Source organism: Poecilia reticulata, chromosome 5 (genome assembly GCF_904066995.2).
Source record: "Poecilia reticulata chromosome 5, P_reticulata-male-v2, whole genome shotgun sequence".
Taxonomy (NCBI): Eukaryota; Metazoa; Chordata; class Actinopteri; order Cyprinodontiformes; family Poeciliidae; genus Poecilia; species Poecilia reticulata.
The window spans coordinates 17646944-17667880 of NC_088834.1; the positions used below are offsets into that span (position 1 = coordinate 17646944).

General features: G+C 38.9%; 1 protein-coding gene across 1 annotated transcript in view; it reads right to left on the reverse strand.

Annotated features, from left to right (window-relative positions):
* Positions 1-20937, reverse strand: part of tex264a (testis expressed 264, ER-phagy receptor a) — a 74955-nt gene that overhangs the window by 2809 nt on the left and 51209 nt on the right. Inside the window, exon 3 of the mRNA XM_008409856.3 lies at positions 8460-8631. Coding sequence (XP_008408078.1) covers positions 8460-8631 — 172 coding nt within the window. The remainder of the gene's footprint in view (positions 1-8459; positions 8632-20937) is intronic.

Below are 20937 nucleotides of genomic sequence, written 5' to 3' on the forward strand. Positions count from 1 at the left end.
GAGTGCATCCATTTGCTTAATAGATGGAGATTTCCTCGCCGACATGATCAGTGTGCTAATGCTTTCCGTCTAAGACTATATTTTTCTAGCCTTTGATCTACGTTTCACTGTGAGCCAATCGTCATTCATTACCCCAAGCTAAGGGTCCTTTTTCATTTTCATCTAAGCGATTGGTCCAGATTGTTGTTGCTGGAATGTGCACAGCTGGAAAACTGCAAAAAAAAATAAAAATAAGTTGACAGAATGACGAATTAAACGGAAGTTAGAAATAAATTGCGTCCAACAAATCCACGGCCTGGAGAGAGATGGACGGAGCAAAGCTGGCAAATGAAAAACATGAGGACTTCCTAACATTGCAAATGAAAGCAGAGTAGGTGTCAGCTCTGGGAAATGTAAGGAGCACATCATACCTGCCACCTACACAACAAATATCACTGAGCGATCGCACCTCCGGCGGTCTCTTTGAGTAGAGAGACGGGTGGAAGAAAAGATTGAAGACGGCCAGAAAAAAGCCAAGTTTCCAATCACTGTAATACATATCTGGTCAAGCTGATAATATATGGTTTTCAATTAATTTTGTTGTAGCTAGGTGCATCATTGTTTTAAGGCGTCATGCTCTCATCCATGCCTGGCGTGTTTTGCCAGTAAAGCGGCCTTGACGCTAAACGCGTTTGACAGATAAATCCTGACTTGACTTTGCTCTCCCACCGGACGCCATGCTCATCCCCCTTTCTTTCTGCCTTTGCACTCCCAATAAGCATCGGGCGAACGTCCGCGTGGGCTGGCACTGAAATGCGTCATTAGGGACAGAAACACAATAAACATGGAGTCTCAGAGATGCTCCCTAAGGTCAGCCATTTCTTTTTATTTTATTTTATTTTTTTGAATCTCCACCAATTATCACGTCCAAGCAGATGCGATCCTGCTTCCAGTGTACATATGAACTTCATATAAGTTATTTATAATATCTGATGATTGGGTTGCAAGTCCAGACAAAACCTACAAGACGGGTTCTGGGGGGAAAAGGAAATTGTTTTGGTTGTGGTCCTGGGTTGAACTGCATGTGGATGGGTCGTGTTTTGATTCCAGTAACATGGAAACTCCACTGAGACTCATTTCATATGATAAGTAACACTGAACTGTAAGGAATTGTACAGGTTTTAATTGGTCTTTTTGGGCTAATTTCTTCTGAGCAGCACCTTCGAGGAAGAGGCTTGGCATGCCGGACAACTTTCACACTTTCAAAACCAGCATGCAAGCCTTAAAATTTGTGTAGCAGTAGAAGCCAGTGGAAGTCTTTTGGAAAACATTTGCCTAAATGAATTACTAAATTGGACCCATCGGGATTATTAGCAGCGGATCAAGGTCTTGTTCTTCAAACTGCTGAAACAGAGAAGGATTTTATTTTTTTAAGGAGGTAATTAGTTACAGAAACAGCTGAGACACGGTGAAAGAGTTTGCAGAATCGGAACGGATGGTGAGACAAGTGCGACATGAAATGTATAAACAGAAATTAGGAAGCGCTAAATGAGATGGATCATCTTGTTTATGAACACCGACCTAGTGGCAGGAGCGTTTGGGGATCCTCAATTAGGGATTTCTGGGTAAAACACCATTTGTCTAAATCTGCTAATGTGTCCTATGAGGTCTACCTGGCAGCCTGGCAATAAACTAATTATGAAGAAAGCGATGAATTGCTTATTGTTAAAGGTTTTAAAAGGTGATTTTTTTATTTTTATTTTTTTTAAACCACCACCATTTTCCATCACACCACAACCGTAGTTTAAAGTTATTTTAATGAGATACTAGAGAAAATGTTAGGGTGACTGCAGTTTTCTTTTTTTACAACGGTATGGAGCATAAAGTAACAGAATACTGCCCCATCCTGCACCTGTTGCTGCTCGGTCAGCTGGCTGAAAAAAATGACTCCCACACTTTTGCCTATCTTACAGTCTCTCCAGTTTTTCTTTGTCCAGTTTATCTTTGTCGTAACATCATCATATTGCAATATTTTTACTCAAGAATGAAAAACCCAGTCACATAAAAAAAAGTTTGGAAAAAGTTTTAATCCAGCACATAAAGTGAAACTAACTCATGTTGTGCAAAATTTCTTTTTTTAACATCACTTATTTGCTCCTCCGGGTCCAAAAACCTTTATTTATACCCGTAGGGAAATTTGTTCTGCAGCAAGAAACCGCATGGAGCTCACCACCCAACTACATAACAATCCCACCATATCAAGAAAAATGTGACAAGTAATAATCATATTTTAAAGAAACAAATGTAGAGTCGATGCTGGTGTCATCCAGAATGTAAACCTGTGAAGTTTCACTTAAATATTCTGCAAACTGAATGTGAGACAAGTCATTTCTAACATCTAAATTCAAGCACTTTCAATTCCCAGGCGCTGGAACATGTCATCTTAGAAAAGTCCTAAAGCAATGAAATAGATTACATATGTTTGGGAACTGAGCTTTGGGTCAGGAAAATACTTTTGTTTTAATAAAATGAGTTACTTAAAACAAATCTTTGTCATGATTTTAGCAGTTAAAATCCCAGAATGACCCAAAAAATTTAATCAAAAGCAACATGGGGAGCAAAGAATCATCATCCATCACATGTAGGTGATGGATTATGGATGAAATTATGTATATTTAACCACAAATATCTGTGTAACTTCAGTGGGAGCTTTAAAACAACTGGAAGGGATTGCAGAATCGTTCGAGTAACAATAGCAGTTTTAACAGAGTTCTGCATATTTTTACATCCCATTTTCACCACATTTAAAAAAAAAAAAGAAAATTCAAACAATTACCTCAACCAAAACAGATACAGATGATTTTTTTGACAAAGTTTTCACCATATATTAAGACAACTGCTTGTCCATCAGCAGCGAAGACGATGAGCAGGAAATTCAATCAATTCTGGACTCACTGGGGAAGCTGCAGTAAACCAGTAAGGTTCCTACTGGAGCTGATGCAGCCATGCTTCTAACATGATCGCATCAATTCCCCACAGCTGCGGGGCAATGCTGAACCCATTGATCTCATCAGAGAAGAAGCAGATATAGGCAACTTATGCTAATTACTACAATTTACACATGGACAGTGAATCTGTATGCTCCTAATTAAAATATTTCATGAAAGTTTCCTGAAGATTTCCTTTTGTGCCTTTATTGGTGGTTTTGCTGAAAGTAAATTTTTTTCCCCCCACATAGCATTACCGCAAATATACAAAACGTGTTAATTAAATCCCACATCTCAGTTTTTAAAGTTTTGGTTTGTTCTTTAGCTGTGCCAAGCAGCTAAAGGTTTGTCCGTTTGATCAGAGGAGCATAATTTAACCGGCTAAAAGTTAAATTACACCCACTTCAGATTTTGCTAATTGCTTTGGCCGGAGTGAACAGAAGGTCACCATATTTGCAGGCAAATTTTTCAAGGTAAATATTTCAAGTAAAGAAAAAACATTTTTTGGTGGCCTTAGGATCGCATCTCTGCTTTTTGCGGATGATGTGGTCCTGTTGGCTTCATCGGAACGTGATCTGCAGCTCTCACTGGAGCGGTTCGCAGCCGAGTGTGAAGCGGCCGGGATGAGGCTCAGTGCCTCCAAATCCGAGGCCATGGTCTTGAGCCGGAAAAGGGTAGAGTGCCTTCTCCGGGTCAGGGGGGTCGTCCTGCCTCAAGTGGAGGAGTTTAAGTATCTGGGGATCTTGTTCACGAATGAGGGAAGAAGGGAGCGGGAGATCGACAGGCGGATTGGGGCAGCGTCTACTGTGAAGCGGGCGCTGTACCGGTCCGTCGTGGTGAAGAGAGAGCTGAGCCAAAAAGCGAAGCTCTCGATTTACCGGTCGATCTACGTTCCCACCCTCATCTATGGTCATGAGCTTTGGGTCATGACCGAAAGAACGAGATCACGGGTACAAGCGGCCGAAATGAGTTTCCTCTGCAGGGTGGCTGGGCTCTCCCTTAGAGATGGGGTGAGAAGCTCGGTCATCCGGGAGGGACTCAGAGTAGAGCCGCTGCTCCTCCACGTCGAGAGGAGCCAGTTGAGGTGGCTCGGGCATCTGGTAAGGATGCCTCCTGGACGCCTCCCTGGTGAGGTGTTCCGGGCACGTCCCACCGGGAGGAGGCCTCGGGGAAGACCCAGGACACGCTGGAGGGATTACGTCTCTCGGCTGGCCTGGGAACGCCTTGGGATTCCCCCGGAGGAGCTGGAAGAAGTGGCTGGGGAGAGGGAAGTCTGGGCCTCTCTTCTGAAACTGCTGCCCCCGCAACCCGACCCCGGATAAGCGGAAGAAAATGGATGGATGGATGGATGGATATATTTCTTAGGTATTGTGCTGCTGCAGTCAAATAAAGATAAAAATCTGCAGACTCAGAAGTATGCTTCTGCTGCATGTCAAATTATGCAAACCATAGACACTCATTAAGAAATATGAGGGGGGAAAATGCTCTAATAGTGAAAAACTATTTAAGTTTTATTGTTAGAAAATCCTCAACAAGACACCCCTTAACATCTAAAACATCTTAACAATATATATCATTGCTAAAACTCCACCTAACATATAATAGCCCCTTATCAAATCACATTACTTTATTTCCCTACATTAATCTCAGGAATTCACGTTAGCTCATGTAACCTTTCAAAAAGGATAAACCAGGATTTTTCTGTAATATCATGCCTGCTTGAACACTGAACAGAACGAAATTTTTTTTTTTTTTTTTATTCTATCTTGATAAAGCTGGATGCACCAGCAGCATCTGTATAGTCTTGGCGTCGATTCTGGCTCTCCTCTGAGAAACCGCTGCTCTATTATTTTCCCGAAAATGTCGCTCTTAGTTACTGTGTGTATTTTTATGCACAGAACTCTCAGAGCCTATGGACTAGAACAGAATTTACTCACAATGAAACAAATTGTTCTGTCGTTAGAACAAAACCAGGCAAAGGGGTGAAAGGCGGGGCCAAAACCGTTTCCACTGTCCCTTCCAGGAATCCAGTACGGCGCCCTGGAAAGCCACTGAAAAATCTCACTGGACCAGAAGGTTACCTCTGGTCTGAGGTGGTCTTACAGTGAAACACACGGCGCTTAAGAATGAGGTTTTAAGAAAAACAATTTATTTCAGACGATACAGGATTTATTTGCTTTGTTCAGTATTTGAGTGGAAACTTCAAAGCGCTGTGATAAAGAGGTAATAAAAAACACTATTAACTGCAAAGCTGGACACAAATGGGTCTGGCAGTGTAAAAGCAGCTATTGTGTTAAATAGTACCTCATACACAGTTATATCCAATTCTATTAGATATACAGAATTTAATATTCTGTACAGCTGCATATACAAGGCTACATAGCTGTGAATGAGAAACTGTAAAAATGAAAAAGCGTCAAAGGACTTATAAACCACGTAATTACCAGAGAGGCAAAGAGCAAAATGTCCCCAGTCGGGGTCCCATTGCTTTGATAAAGTTTGTATATTTTTTATAGACACTATTGTTGTTTCTGTTCCCACTAAAACTTCTTCAGTTCCTCGTCTGCGAACAGAACTTTCAGAAAAAGTTGCTCTCCCGCTTTCATAAAGTCAGCGCCTTGATTTCGAAAGCATCGCCATCAAAGATGTTGTGCTAAGCTGCTCTCTTTTGCTTTCCTGGTGTCTGTCCCACACACACACACACAGTGTATGCATGTGCGTGTGTGTGTGTGTGTGTGTGTGTGACCTGCGTGTGTGTGACCTGCAGGTGAGCGGAGACACGCAGAGCGGGGAGCTGCAGTGGGCAGCACACAGAGTTTCACTGCTTTTGAATTATTGTTGAAAACCCCGAAAATAATGTTCACGGCCGGCAATGCTACTTTGCAAGTCGTGTTTTTGAAGGCCGAGGCTTTAACTTTTAAAAACCGCTGATGTAAAACAGCATCCGCATAACAACCTGACTGGAGGTTAAGCTTAGGCCATGTGAAATGGGATCATTTTGATGTTACAGTGTTTTCATTGAGATTTTACAGCCTTAACAATAGGTCTACATAACTGTAGCAAATCCTTTGATTGTAATAGTGATGTTGAGGATATTAGCTCTGATAAATCCACCCACCATCCTTCTCAACTTTAAATAAAACACCTCCAACTCTCTGGGACCTTCAGCGCCTTGAGCACTGTTGCCTTTGGTCAGGCGCAGACTTGCTAGATGAAGACTTCATCCAAGAGTCCAATACAACACTGGCATGGTAAGTGTCAATCCCCAACACGTCAAAGAAAACAAACATAAGTTGTCTCTGGGGATATATTGGACTATCTGATACGGCTGCTGAGCAACACTTGCCACTGGGTGAGGCGAGGATTACGTTCCAATTAGCTCATCAGCTGAGGAATGAACCATTTAGATCAACCAGAGAGATCTTTGGCCTCTAGTGACCAAAGATCTCTATCATTCGCAGTTTTATGTCTAATATGCTCAGGGGCCTCTGACGACTTGCTCGTTTCCTCATCTTGCTTAAAATGGCAACTCTTTCCACTTGGCTTCTTCTTCTACCTGGGTCATCCCACTCCAGAGGACTGATTGAGAAAGCAACCACTAGCGTTTCTGCACAGTGATTATGTACATCTGCTGAAATCACAACTAGAGATGGAAACTGACTAAGAAAGTTGAGTGATATTTACAAAGAATTGCTGAGTTTTAAGTCAATATTTACAAGTTTGGGGTATAAATTTAGGATCAGCACTAAGCAGATGAAATGCAGAAAGTACCTTGGCTTAAAAATTCAAGCCCAAAGGCTACAAAGCTTCTACTGACTCAAAGATAGCATTAGCATGCATGGGCTCAGCAGCTATTGTATAAAATATTGTTTTTGAGCAATACTACATTCACTCTTAATATGCTTGCTCGTTAAGAATACCGACTAAGGAGTTTAAATTTGTGAAATTAAAGAGAACATTAAATAAGATACACATTTTGTCATGTTTATTTTCCATTAGAGTTGAGGAATTATGACGATTTTCACAGTCTTCCACAGAATGTCATAAAATGACATTTGATATAAGGCAGTATAAGAAACAAAAATATGTTTAAAACCACACAAAAAACACAAATAAATAAAAGTCTAATACAAGCACATGTTGATATGAGACTGTGGGTCTGAATTATTGTACTATTTTTACCACCTCTACGTAACTCTATTCACCTCTCCATCGACTGTAGAAAAGAAAAGGATCTCCACAGCATGATGCTGCCATCACTATGTTGCAGTGGGTGATGTGTCCCCTCTACATACCCTGAGGAAAACTTCAAATATTGTTTCTTTTTTAACAGTGGCTTTCTTCTCATCTCCCTAACCAGATGTTTGGAAAGCATGACTGATGGTTGTTAAGTCTCAGACCTGAGCTGAGACTTAACAACTGGCGACCTGAACTTTCAGCGTTACCAGGGCGATCTTGACTGATTAATGCTCTGATTAATGCTCTCCTTCATTAAGCTTATGCGGACTGCCATGTCTTCACAGCTTAAACATCCATACAACTTTCTCCCTGACCAGTCTGTTGTATTCCTTGTTCTTCATCAAGTTGTTTGTTCACTGATGTTCTCTAAAAGCCTCACAGAAATGCTGCAATGTCTGAGATGAAATCTCAGGATAGTCGGTTGTTGGTCTGCTCAGGGTTGAAACAAATGTACACCACACTTTTCAGAAAAAAAGTAAACCCCTGCTTCTTTCTGTTGATCTATCAAATGAAATCCCAATAAAACACATCCAGGTGTGTTAGCGTGATGCCACAAAATGTGAAAAGGTTCAAAGAGAGTGAATACTTTTGGCTCTGTAAAGATTTGCCGCCAGCTAAATGTGTCTTGAGAATGTTATTTTAACACAGTCGCTGTAGGTGTCACTGCATTGTAGTTGATCCCAACATAATTTTCTTTCTTTTGTAATCTGTACATCGGAAAAATCAATGCTGCCGTGTCATGAGTTTCCAAGTCGAGCGAGACGGCAGCAGAGAGGACACGGCATGCGGAGACGCATAGTTGTAATGACAGAACAATTACACACTCATGTCACCTGCTCTCAGTGATCAGGGGATGAGGGAGAGTCAAAGCAGCATCAGACAAAATGAAAGCTGGCACATTTATCTTCTTCTTTAGCTTCTTAAGAAAACCAGAAACCTGTTTCAGATTGATTTACTTTACTGTGATCATATGGCGTCACAAGCCTGTTTCGGTGTTTTAAAGAGTAAAGTCACTCCACGTCTCGGTGATGGGTGTGTTTGGGTGTTGTCACAAGCTCTGATATACACCTGTGAAAAGTTAAACCACTGGAGGTCAGCAAAAACAAGACTTTCACAGTGAGTTAACTCTCGTTTATCCTTCTACCCATCAGTTTTGAAAATTTCTTCCAGTCAGACACAGAAAGTGGTATTTTTCTTTGTTTCGTTTCCCCCTGTACAATAACTGACAGTGTCTGGAGATGCGTGACGGTTTACCTGTAATGTCAGTTCCTCTGTCCTCATCAGAGTCCTCGTCTTTCCCGTCTGTTTTGACCTGCTCTGTGAGTTCTGGCACATAGAAGTCCATCTGGCGACACAGAGGAGCCATGTAGTTGATGACATTCGAGTGGAAAGTCTCAATAAATGGGAAGGCACATAGTTTCCTCTCCTAAAAGAAAAAAGAAGAAGAAATCACATGTATGATCCCGTCTCAAAGTTTTCGCACAGATGGTCTCGGTAATTTTATTTAATTTTTTTTAAACCGTTGCGATGAGAACATCTCTGATTTTTAGGGTGGGTTTTATAACTCTGTGTCTGTCTGAGTAAAATGGGAAGTATGATTTCTGAAAAGCGTTGAGGTCTCTAAATGAAACAACTAGAAATGATTGACAGTGCACAGATCATTAGCTCAAAGGAATGCCTCAAGTTCACAAACCGAGGCAGAGATACAACCATGAAGTAAGAGAGTTTTATCATTCAGGACGGAACAGAAATCCTCCGTCGTTACCAGATATAACTAACCGACCCTCACGGGTTCCATATTCAATAAGCAGGTAAAGAGGAAACACACACTGCTAGCACGATGCACATAATTTACTGACCACCAATTTACTGACCATCATGTAAACATGAGAAAAAAAGTGACATGTAAACAATGTCAAAGAGGAAGACTCCAGCCAAGATACGGAAGACGTAATTAGAAGATGCGCATCACGGTGGGAAGTTTCTAAGGTTATCTCCACATCATTTTCAGCCTTCTGCAGTGAGGAAATTAATTCACAACTGCAAAGCATTCAACTCAATTATTTAAAATGTCCAGGAGTGGGAGACCTAGTAAGTTCAACCAGAGGTCAGACCATGCAGCGCTCAGGGAAAAAAAGAAAAAAGAGCTGCATCTTGAATTGGCTATAAAGCTGTTGTCAAATTGTTTCTGATCTTGTTTCATGCTGGCAAACCAGATATAATGGAATTTTATAAAATGCATTTTACTAAACAGTAAGTCCTCTCACTCTTCTAAGGTATGTGATTTGTTTATCATGGGCCCTTTTTATACAATCTTGACGCGAACTGGTGAAAAATTTACAGTCTGCTATGGTGCAGAGCCAAAATGAGATTCTTTTGCCAGAGAGCCAATCTCATTTCATTCTTATTCCACGTTCAGCGAACGGCTGTTCATTTCAGGCTGAAAGTTCAAATCTCTACAGTCTTCTTCAGCTGTACGGTTTCAATACGGAATCAAAACTAGCCCTACATAATTATTTCATGCCTTTCATAATGTTCAAAAAGTATTACAGAGGAGTGAGCTCTCTGATGAGCCATCAATGGACAGCGGCAAGAGGCAGGACGACCTGAACTGTTATCTGTGACAAAATGACAGATTAGTCTTTGTGGTGGTCAAAGACTGAATGCTAAACAGTGGATTTAATGTCGATTCATTGCTTGAGAGCGCCGCGAGTTTACACCTAGGAAAGGATGTCAAATGTTTAAAGATAAACTTTAGCCTGCCTTTCATCATAAACTGACATTTCTCATTGTAAGTGCATCCTTAAAATGCCATCCTTAAAATGTGTGATATTTTATTCTTTTAACTATGGTTACTGTGAGAACTTATGAGTGGTCATCGTCCTCCTAGGGTTGACACCAGTCGGTATGGTGATCTCAATATCTGGGAAAAAGATTTTAAATCATGCACAACTGAGACCAAGAGAGTCACAGAAAATAGAGTCGAAAGTACATTTTAAGTTAAGGCTCATTTGAATTCAGTTCAATTTATTTATGTAGCACAAATGGCAACATGTTTGCTAACTGCTGCTGCTAGTCTGGAGGAGTTGTGGGGAAGGCGGGTGCTCTGGGAAGTAGACTGCAGATTCAAGGAGCAGCTTTGTGAGGAGGCAAGAGTTTTTGCATTCTGAATGGCTGCTACTGGAAATTCTCATACATGCATGAAAGAGTCAAAGCAAACCTCCTGGTATGCTTTTGATGAGGAGTGAGCGATTGTAACATGACAAAAAGCTCAAAAAATTATTTTAATGCCATCCACCCCCCTTTAAAGATAAACACGATTCAAATCTCAAATGTAACATTTCCTATTTAAACAATGAAAGACCGAAAAGGGAAATTAACTTTTTTTTGTTCATTTTACAATGTATTCTTTTCAGACTCATCTGCTAAGTGTAGCATAAGATATTTTAAGTCAGGTCATTTTATTTAAGTAAATCTACATACTTCAGCTGTTGCCATGGCTTATATGACAAGCGTGTTTATTCTCAGGAGTTCTGGGGAGAAAAAAAAAAGGCTAAAAGCCACCGCACAGCTCAATTTCCTGTGGTTGAGCTGGTCTTGGTGGATTGATAGTTTTTAATCTACTCTTTGCAAAAGATTTTGTAGGACGCGATATGAATCACCTGGTTGCTGCCGAGCCTGAAGCTCTGAGTCTGCCAATGCAAATCAGCACTGATCTCCTTGAACTTGGTTAGATAATGAGCAGGAACCTGAGAGAAAAGCAGCCTGGTGTTCCATCAGCAGACACACACACGCGCACACGCATGCACACACACACACAAAAAAAATAGGATACGAGCAAGATTAGAGTTTGCATAACTGACAAGATTTACTTTATTAAAACTGTAACTTGTTATATCAGTGTACGGCATTGTAAAGTTTCATCTGCGTAACATCCATCTCTATGTATAAACCCCTTTAGTGGAGGAACCTGTACATGTTTCATTTAGAGATTTTACTGACGATCACTAATCAATAATTTATGAGACAAGAGACCTCCAGCATTATGTGTAAGAGTCTAATCTCAAGACAAGACAAACTGGAAGGACTGAAGACGAAAGTGAAAAATCAACATGAGACGATCTATGACAATAAAAATAGCTGCAAGAAAGACATCTACAAAAGATGTAAGAAAAAGAAAAAGCAAAAGCAAAGCTGACAGGTAGAGCTGCACCAATAGCAGTTTTCTGGCCTATTGTCGATTATGCCAATTACAATTTTGACTGACACCGTTTTTTTCTTGTGGGATGATTATTGTTAATGTGGTGGGTGGGTCTGTCAGTCAAACTTCTCTAGCAGCAGAGCAAAAGTGACCAGTGGTTGAGTTTCAGACCTCTCCTGAGGTAAATGAGATCGGTGGATAAGATCAGCTTCACATGCAAGGAACGGCCAATCACTGATCTATAAAAATTAGGGAAATAAGAGACCATAAATCATGAACACCTACTGACTGCACTCCATATAAACCCTGATTTGTGTAGAGAATGTGGAATACACACATTCGTTATCCCAGACTTAACATCAAAATGTAAATCATTGCTGATTGGCCCCCTTGCCATTTAAAATATCCTATATATTTTGTGACTTTCTAAATCAACAAATCAACTCTGAAGAAAGATTGTAAAGCAGCGAAGCTAATATTTAGTTGTTTTAAATTGCTTACAGGAACATTTGTTTGTGTATGGGTGCAATTAATTAACCATACATGGCCAAAAGGGGTGACATGGAGTTAACTAAAAATAATTTAATAAAACTAATGCATTCAGATTTCAACAAATAATAGTGAGCCATCATTTCAATTTTAGTCCTTGGAGCCGAGCTTCTGAAATTGAAACAGGGAATTTAATCTAATACTGTCTTAAAGAAAAAAAACACCCACATGCCTTACACATCATCTAAGCTTATCTAGTGGCTTGTGCAAAACCTGGATAAATATGATACAGATCCTGTAAATACATGGATGGGAGAATGTAGCAATACCTCGTTCCCATGTGATTTCTAACAAAAAATATTATTTTGGTGGACATGTTGGTTCCTGTAAAGTTATTAACTTTTTTTTTTTTTTAGCATTGCTTAAGTCATTTTATTTAGTGATGCAATGGCTACAGAAAAAGAAATCGTCTTGCATAACCAGGCTAACAACTGAAGTTAAATCTAATCAGAAAGCACCAAATACACCCACCAGAGATGAACACAACATTTAAGCACAATGAGCAATCAAGCTCATTTCTTAACTCACATGGGGTATCTGACAACAGCAGTTTGAAAAAGGAAATGACATTATTCAGAGGACTACTGACAAAGTCATTGGCTGTCAAATGTGTAGTTGAAGAACAAGTCCTTAGACATCAATGTTTGTGAGATTAATAACATTTCTAGCTCTCAGTCAGTGACTTTTAAGGAACAACCTATTTCTGAATACGTTACGACTGACAAGTTCCAACAAGCATTGGCGTGAGTGAAGTGAAGTCTCACGGCCTCAAAATAAGTCACTAATCTGTAAATAACACCAATATGTAATCAATGTTGTCATATCGTTTATCGTTTCTAGGTATTCTTCTGCAAGCAGTCAGAATGTGACTGCATAAAGTTTTTTTAAAGTAAAAAGATGACATTTTCAAACTTTATATCATCTTTTTATCTGATTTCAAGCTGAAATGTTTACTAAATGATGTCCTTCCCTGCAGGTGTTTTGGTTACTAAATCTGTTTTTTCATATATATTATTTCAATGCCACCTTCTTTTGATATCTAAAATGTTGCCCTTTGATGTATTTCAAAGCTTTTAGTGATGCTGCATGAGAAAACTGGGTCATTTCTTATCAGCCCCTCTATTGTTGACATGAAGTTCAAAACTAGATGGTAATTTATACATTCTTGGCAGCAAATATTTTGGTCTTTGTAAACACCAGGCAAACATTTCGCTTACGTTAACAAAACTTCCTTAAGTGATGCTAGTGCTGACATTTTCTCTCCTTAGAGAAAAAAAATTACAAAAAATAAATAAAAAATAAAGGAAAACTTGCATATTCACATTTTAACACACACAAGATTGGTATGCCATATTGACTTTGTCGAATAGTTACTGTATTATAATCCAAGTTGCTTTCTGCAGAAACAATCAATGTAATGTAATTTAAAATAAAGTTTATGAAAGTCAGTTTATGTGCTTTGTGTTGACCGAGCAGCAAAACGACTGTCGTGAAAACCGGTGCCTTGTTCTATGCTTTGCTTTGTGTAGAGGGTCTGGACCGTTGGCTAATGAAAAGCGATTGTTTGCTGGAGACATGGACTTTGTTGAAGTTTTAAAAGACTGGATCTGATTTTACCTAATCAATAATGTCTGGCTGCGATGTATGTAACGCACCAACTAGACCGTGAAGGAAGCCACTATGTGAAGATTACCGGACGTTGTGTGTGTTGTGAACAACATGCTCCACAGCAAAAACTGAAGAGCCTAACCAAACGACATCCTTGTTCACAACTCCTCCATCTGTTCGCCGATTGGCCCGATTTAAATTTAACCTGAGAAATCAAGATCAATAAGTTGCATTGGAAAGAGATGAGAATCAGGAGGAATTGAGGAACACAGTGCCCAAGCTACACCACAATAGCATGTTATAGATACAAGAGTTATCTTTTTGTAAAATTACTCAATCAACCCTTAAGTATAGTTTATCTCCAACTTGGCATTGTATGCTGTTAACAGTTTCTATTTGTTTTGATATTTTGCTGCAAATTGTCATATCATCAAGATCATTCAGGAAATTCACCAGAAATAAAACACACAGGATCTGTTTGTGTAGAGAACAAAGACTAAAGGCAAGATTTCATTGGTGGATCTTGGGCAGATGGAGAAATAAACAGATTTGTGCCATCTAAAGCTCAGACGGCAAACACTGTAGTCATTGCTCACCAATATTCATAGGGATTCACAGTTTCAGAAACATATTTAAGTGTAATACTGTAGTATTGCACCAATATCAATTCAGATTAAAACATATATAAGAACACCACCAGATCTTGTAAGCCAACTTTGTCTCAGCCTTTATGAACCAGGATGTTTAGAGGGATTGCCCAAAACAGATGTTAACACCGCAGATTGTAAATCAAAATCATAATCTGACACATGAAATCCTAAATACAAACAGCTTACAAAATGTGCCTGACGGAGGTGTGGCAGCTCGACCAGTCCTTAATTTTTTCCCTTTAAGTGATTACTAATATTTTTTGTCTGATTGAGTTAAAAGTCCACACAATTGAATTCTAATCAACATTTGAAATCTGTTCATTTTCTGTCATCTAGATTTACTGTAGTCTCACATGCCAGCCGACAAGACAATAAACAATAATGAACAAAAGGACGTGTGGAGCATAGGTTTCATCTCTAGAAGGCAGCAATTCATCTCTTTACTCACTCAGGAAATGACTAAATATCTTGCAGATTATTTCCTTTCATCAATTTCAAAACTCACTACTGGCCTTAAAGACTTAATTATCTGACAAACAACTCTATTTCCTCCCTCTGCCTTTTCCTGGTCTCTGTCTCAACATGTGGTGTGAGAAAACGTGCCATCTTTTCCCTATAGCTCATCATGAAGTCAACACACATCAGCTAAACCTCTCTTTATGCGTGTTTGTGTTTGGGCTGCTGGGACTGAAATGTGCCGTCCTGCAGGACAAGAGAGGCAGATGAGACTTGATGGTCTAAAAACAGGCCAGTGGCTCTTTGGCTGCCGCCTCGAAGCAGACTCAACAGTTATGATCATCATTGTCAACCCCTGCTTTCTCAAGAATTAAATATCATCTTAGGCAAAGACACCAACAAAAAAAAGAAAAGAAGAACAAACAAATTGGATCAGCGTAACCAGCACAACTTAAAAAGTCCATCACATTTGACAAATTCTTGTATTTTGCCAGATTTTGCAGATTATGATCTGTTTGCGTGAACAGGAGATGAAGAAGAATTTATCTAATTTTGTGAAGATGTTGACATTTTAAACATCTCACAAACACTCAAAGAATCAGCCCCATGAATAACAAACTGCAGGTCTTGGCCGATCCGCTTGCATAATGCTATGGTGGAACTTAAGTTACTTATAAATAATTAGCACCTTAACAACAGTAAACAGTCGTCAACACAGTATCAGTTTAAAGATGCAGAAGGGATTTCTTGCAGATGGACAAACACTCTGTTGTCAGTTTTTACAGTGTGGTAATTTTCCATGACCTCGCTTCACCATTTTGAAACTCGACGTAGAACGTGCACCGTATAAAATGGGTGATGTGCATCATTTCCACATGTTATGTTTTCTGAAAATGCTCTGATGGCACATTTACAGCAGATAAAATACAACTTACATGTACTACATACAGTTAAAAAACACATTTAAAAAATATTCTGTCCCTTTAATTAGCACGTAACATCGGTAAGACCTCAAGATCTCCATGGCCATTCAGTTGTTAATTGACTTTAATCTCCAAAACCTAATTTTGAAAAGTGGGGGAAGTTTTGTGTATTCAAAGTCTAGATGATGGATTTCCCATCTAAGCTTTGGGTTTAGACACACATATGAAAGCCTATAAAGATGATAAAATTTTTGTTGATTGCCTCAAATACAATTAAGTTAGTCCTGGGCGATTTCTTTATGAGCAGCAATAAAAACATGACACTTTTATTGATTTAGTTGGAGAATTACAGCTTGTATCTTCCAGGGACAGTAAGAGGTCATGCACAGAGCAATGCCCTGCGGGGTTTGAGAGATTCATTGTATTCAAGGTCAGGGGCACTTCCAACACAGCTGACGCTTGAAAGTGTCTCTTCCAGTTGGTTAAATGATGGCTTCACATCTGGCAGTATTAAAACCACACCATTCATCCAAAAAAAGCTAGTAGGTAGAAGTTTAAGTAGAAAAAGTTTTTTTCTGAACAATTAAATGTATTTGAGCAAAACATGGTATAATACACATTTCTCAAATTAAATGGATACATTTTACATTGTCCAGTCCGATTATGTGAAACTTTTCAAGTAGGTGATGCTGAATACGTTTGCTATCTGATGACTTGTTGAAACTATATCCTGTGCTAAACTAACTGTCCTAGTTGAAAACGTATTTATTTCGAACATGACAGAAGTATAAAATCACACACATGAACAAGGAATGCAAACGACACATTTTTGTACCACAATAATCTTAACAAGCTCGAAAAGAAGTAGGAAGATGTAAGAAACATGTGAACTCCTACCTCATAAACTCATACCATATTTTCAGATGGACCCTCATTATTAAATCAAATGAAATAATAAAAAAAAATAAACATAGGTTTATTCATTTTCCATTTTATCTAATTTTTACATATGCCTACATATATACATCCTTAAGATCAAACTTAAGAGTAAATGTTAAGTTTGAAAGCCTTCTCTCATATCTTTGCTAATGGCAGAAAAAAAGCGACTTCCTTCAATAGTGACAGAAACTATGAAAACTTTCAAAGTTGCTGTTTCTTTAGAGTAGTTTCTATGGATGCGAGGTCCCCAGGAGAACCATTAAAGGCCTGTGCCAAATGTGACTGAAGGTAATTTGTGACAGGTAGACCATGATGTCAGATACTGAAGTATGGGAAAATGATAAGGTCACATTTTATATATATATATATATATATATATATATATATATATATATATATATGCTACTAGAAAATAATATATTGAAATATTTTTAGAGCTCTTATTTAACTGTATAAGTGGTTAAAATCATGTTCCAATATGATGTATAAAGTTTAAAACTCTAAGACGGACACACTTTGGTGATAAAACAATTTTTCTGAATTAACACACTGAACTGAATGATTCTCTGATTTTCTTTCTGTTGCAAACTTGGAGTTAACATTAGGTCATCCATTGTTCAATTTTCTTTATGAGAATGTCCCATCCAGGGACCAGAACAGTGTTTCACGGGATGCCTAAATTAGAAATCAGGTGTTTCCAAATTATAGTATTCTAGACATTACAAATAACTAATTTATAATAAATAAATTAGTTTATTTAATTAGTTTATAAAGTAATAAGGTATTACATATATAATTGCAAAACAACAAAATGCTGACATTGCTTCTGATTTTTTGCCTACATATTTTATTAGATCATCACTTTTCCATAACACTTGAATTTATCAAATTAGTGCTGGAGTTTCCCCCCAAAAAATAGGCACACTCTTTAAAGCACAGTTTGTGAAAACTAATATGTTAAAAGATAACATAAAATAAAACAATTGCAGTTTTTACACTCTATCGTGCATTTTGACTAAACCCAGTTTGAGAACAACTGGTCCTGTTGTCTAGAGCTAAAAAAGTAAAATCTTAAAATTACCCATTCTAAAAATTTTAAATGGACATCCATCTATTCAGTCAATAAATCAGAAGCAAAATACCAATGGGCAAAACGCAGTGACGTACAGACATGAGTGACAGGTGAAGCATTGAATCATCATAAATAAAATGCTGAAAATAACAAGAAAATCAATTTTTCTACTTGACTTTTCTATAATTTGTTTATGGCAATTAAAAAGGTTAAAATAAAGAAAATTAGTTTAAAGAAAATCACCTACAGCTTAGGTGATACCCTAAGCTGAAGACTTTGTGAAAATCTTCTGAATACAAGGATTTCTACCTTCACTGCACTAGACTAGTTTAAAGAAACTCATGTTCCTAAGATGAAAAAAAAAAAAAAAAAAGCTGCATTCCTGTGAGGAGTGTGAATCAGTGACGGCACACCGCCCCCGCAGGGGAGAGACGTGAGATAAGGCCGTGGAGTGGCAGCGAATAATGAAAGGAAGCAGGATGTTCATTCACACTGATGGCCTACAACTATAATGGACCAAAGCTGGAAGAAGACCCTGACCTCTACCTGTGGGTGGTAACGTCTATTCCAGGCATGCTCTCCTCTCCGTTAATCAAAAGGCATTTGAACTGTGGGCTTCATGTTTGAATGAGCCACCTTGTCACACCAGTATATACCACAGGGGCGATTAAGAGAACGACATTTTATCCTGTCCCATCTATCCATCTCATATCCCCTAACACTAAGTGGTCACTGACGGCATTTCACTTTATGAAAATCCAAATCAGATGACATTTTTATCGGAAGAAAAGATTGGTTCATTTTTATAAATAATGCATAGACTTTAACATATGAATCACAACAAAGATTTGGAAAATAACCGTTCCTCTCAAACTTTGCCTACCATTATGTTTTTTGTTTTTTTTTTTAAGTCAAAGCAGTAGTCAGAGTGGTGAAAAGATAAATGTGGACTGCAAGACTGTCTTGAAAAACATTGAAAACTTAAAGGCATGGTAAAACATTCGAGTTATTTCTTGTTCAAACAGATTAGGCAACAAATTTACCGTAACCCTAAAACCATAAGAAACTATAGATAACAAAGTGCAACTTTTTGGCACATATGCAATAAGCAATACTTCGCGTTATCCAGAGCACACTGTCCTCATCATGAGACATAGTGGTGGTGGCATCATACTGTGGGGATACTTTTTTTTTTCCTCCATCAGGGACTGAATATCTTGTCAGATGAAACAAATGGATGGAGACTGAAAAAGAGGTTTGCCTCCAGCAAGACAATGGCCATAAACATGCAGCCAGAATTGCAATATTTCTATTGTAAGGTTTAGAACAATGTGCCCTTGTGTGTCAGTATGGCCAAGTCAAAGTCCAGATTTAAATCCTCCAGATAATCTGTAGCATAACCACAGAGTTGATGTTCAACTGTGTGGACTGTGTGGGAGCTGTGACAAATTTTAAATTTTTTTTTAAATTCGTTTTGTGTTTAACATGACAAAATGTGAAAAAAGTTTCACATTTAAACATTAAAGTTTAAATGTGGAAGGCACTGTAAGATTGCAGTGCCTTGTAATCTTACAAGGCACTGCAAATTTAAAATCTGACATTCAACTCGTGTCAGCAGGAAAGCTGGAATCTTTTCACATTGAGAATAAAGTCAGTGCTCTGTGTGTCAACATAGACACCTGGAAATTGCTATGTATTTTCCTCTCCTTCATTGATGTACTTCATTTAAAATTGTCTTTGGGCTCAACATCTCACTAAATGAGAAATGCCAATGGGTCCTCACCCAAGGGTTTTCCACAAAGAAGCGTGCTCAAGTATGCTCAACTGCACACTTCCTTCAAGTTTTTTGTAAAATGTCTCAAAAATCAATCAAAGGAAAGAGTCTGTCCATTCTGCAATCAGACTACAATCAGGATCCGTAGAAGTCCTGCGGTCTCTGTAAAAGGTTGCTCGGTTGCCTGTAGAGACAAAGCAGCCTATACCTAAACTTCTATGATGCAAATGGAGCAACTGAGAGAGCAGCTTAAGTAATCCCAAAGTATGCCATTGTCAGCAGAATCTACATTACTTGTAGCAGTGCCGGTTTTTCATATAGGCCATATGAGTAGTTGCCCAGGGCAGCAATAGAAAAGAGTGGGACGATATATGCACCAGGAACAAATGTTATATATCTGCAGTCAATGGAGAGTAGGAATTTATGAAGCCCCAAAATTTTTATAATTTCAGGCATTATGATTAATTAGGGTGACCCCATAAGAAGGTCTTCCATATTTATTCAATAAATGCCATTGGCTTGTGGCCTGGGGCACAAGTAAGCAAAAGGCAGTCAAATAATTTGAGTTGTCCCACTTCTTAAAGTCATCTTAAAATAGTAAGGAAAATATGAGTTATTGCAAAACATAGACAAAACATTTACTGGAGGTTTTATGATGTCTTAAGCAATCTCCCACAGATATGAGTTTCGTTGTTTTCTCCTCGTCACGAATAAATCACACATATGACGAGGTGTTTTCACTTGTGTGGCATCTCCACGTCTGACTAGGGCGCATGCTCATCCACGTACAAACAACGCGAAATGTACCTTTTTCTAACGTACACAAAAATATCTATTTATATTTGAAAGCGGTTGACTTTTCACATCAATCCCGAGCTCACAACAAAGAAAAATGAACAAAAAGGTTGGCATGCTCTTGGTGAGAATTGGCAACAGTCTCCTGAGCTTTTGTCTTTCCTCTGCTCTCTTTATTCCCACTGCACAATTACAGGCACACAGTCCCCTCTTCCGACGCCCGCTATACCCCTCTCTCTCTTTCCTCTGTGGAAGAAGACAAAAACTCTACTTCACACCTCTGCAGAGGTGTCCAATTCCAACTGTCCCTTATGGTCACACGTCCTCTTCCTCTTCCCAGAACAGAAAATTTTCTTTCTCCACCAGCAGCAATAATGTTATTTTTGGCATCTGTCTCAACAAGCCCAGGCCTCCTCTATCACCTTCTTTCTTTTAAGCCCAAGTGAAAAAGCCTGCACTCTGTTTGCTGGAGGCGGTAGAGGTCTGAGGGCTGAGGGCTGAGGGCTGAGAATGGCATCGGAATGGAAAGCAGACAGGCAGAGGACAGGGAGATTGGTTGGATGCAACCTCTGTGTGCACCTGTGCAATCAATAAGAACAAACACTTGATGAGCTACACGTGTAGAGACTCTGCCAGCGTCTGTGGTGGTCTCCCGAGGTTCTCCACAGTTGGTCTGGTAAGGTGGTTAGAAGCAATGAGAGCGGTAAAAATCCCACATATGGATGAAAACATTCCCGTTATATTTTCTTTTCCTTTGTCTAAGCT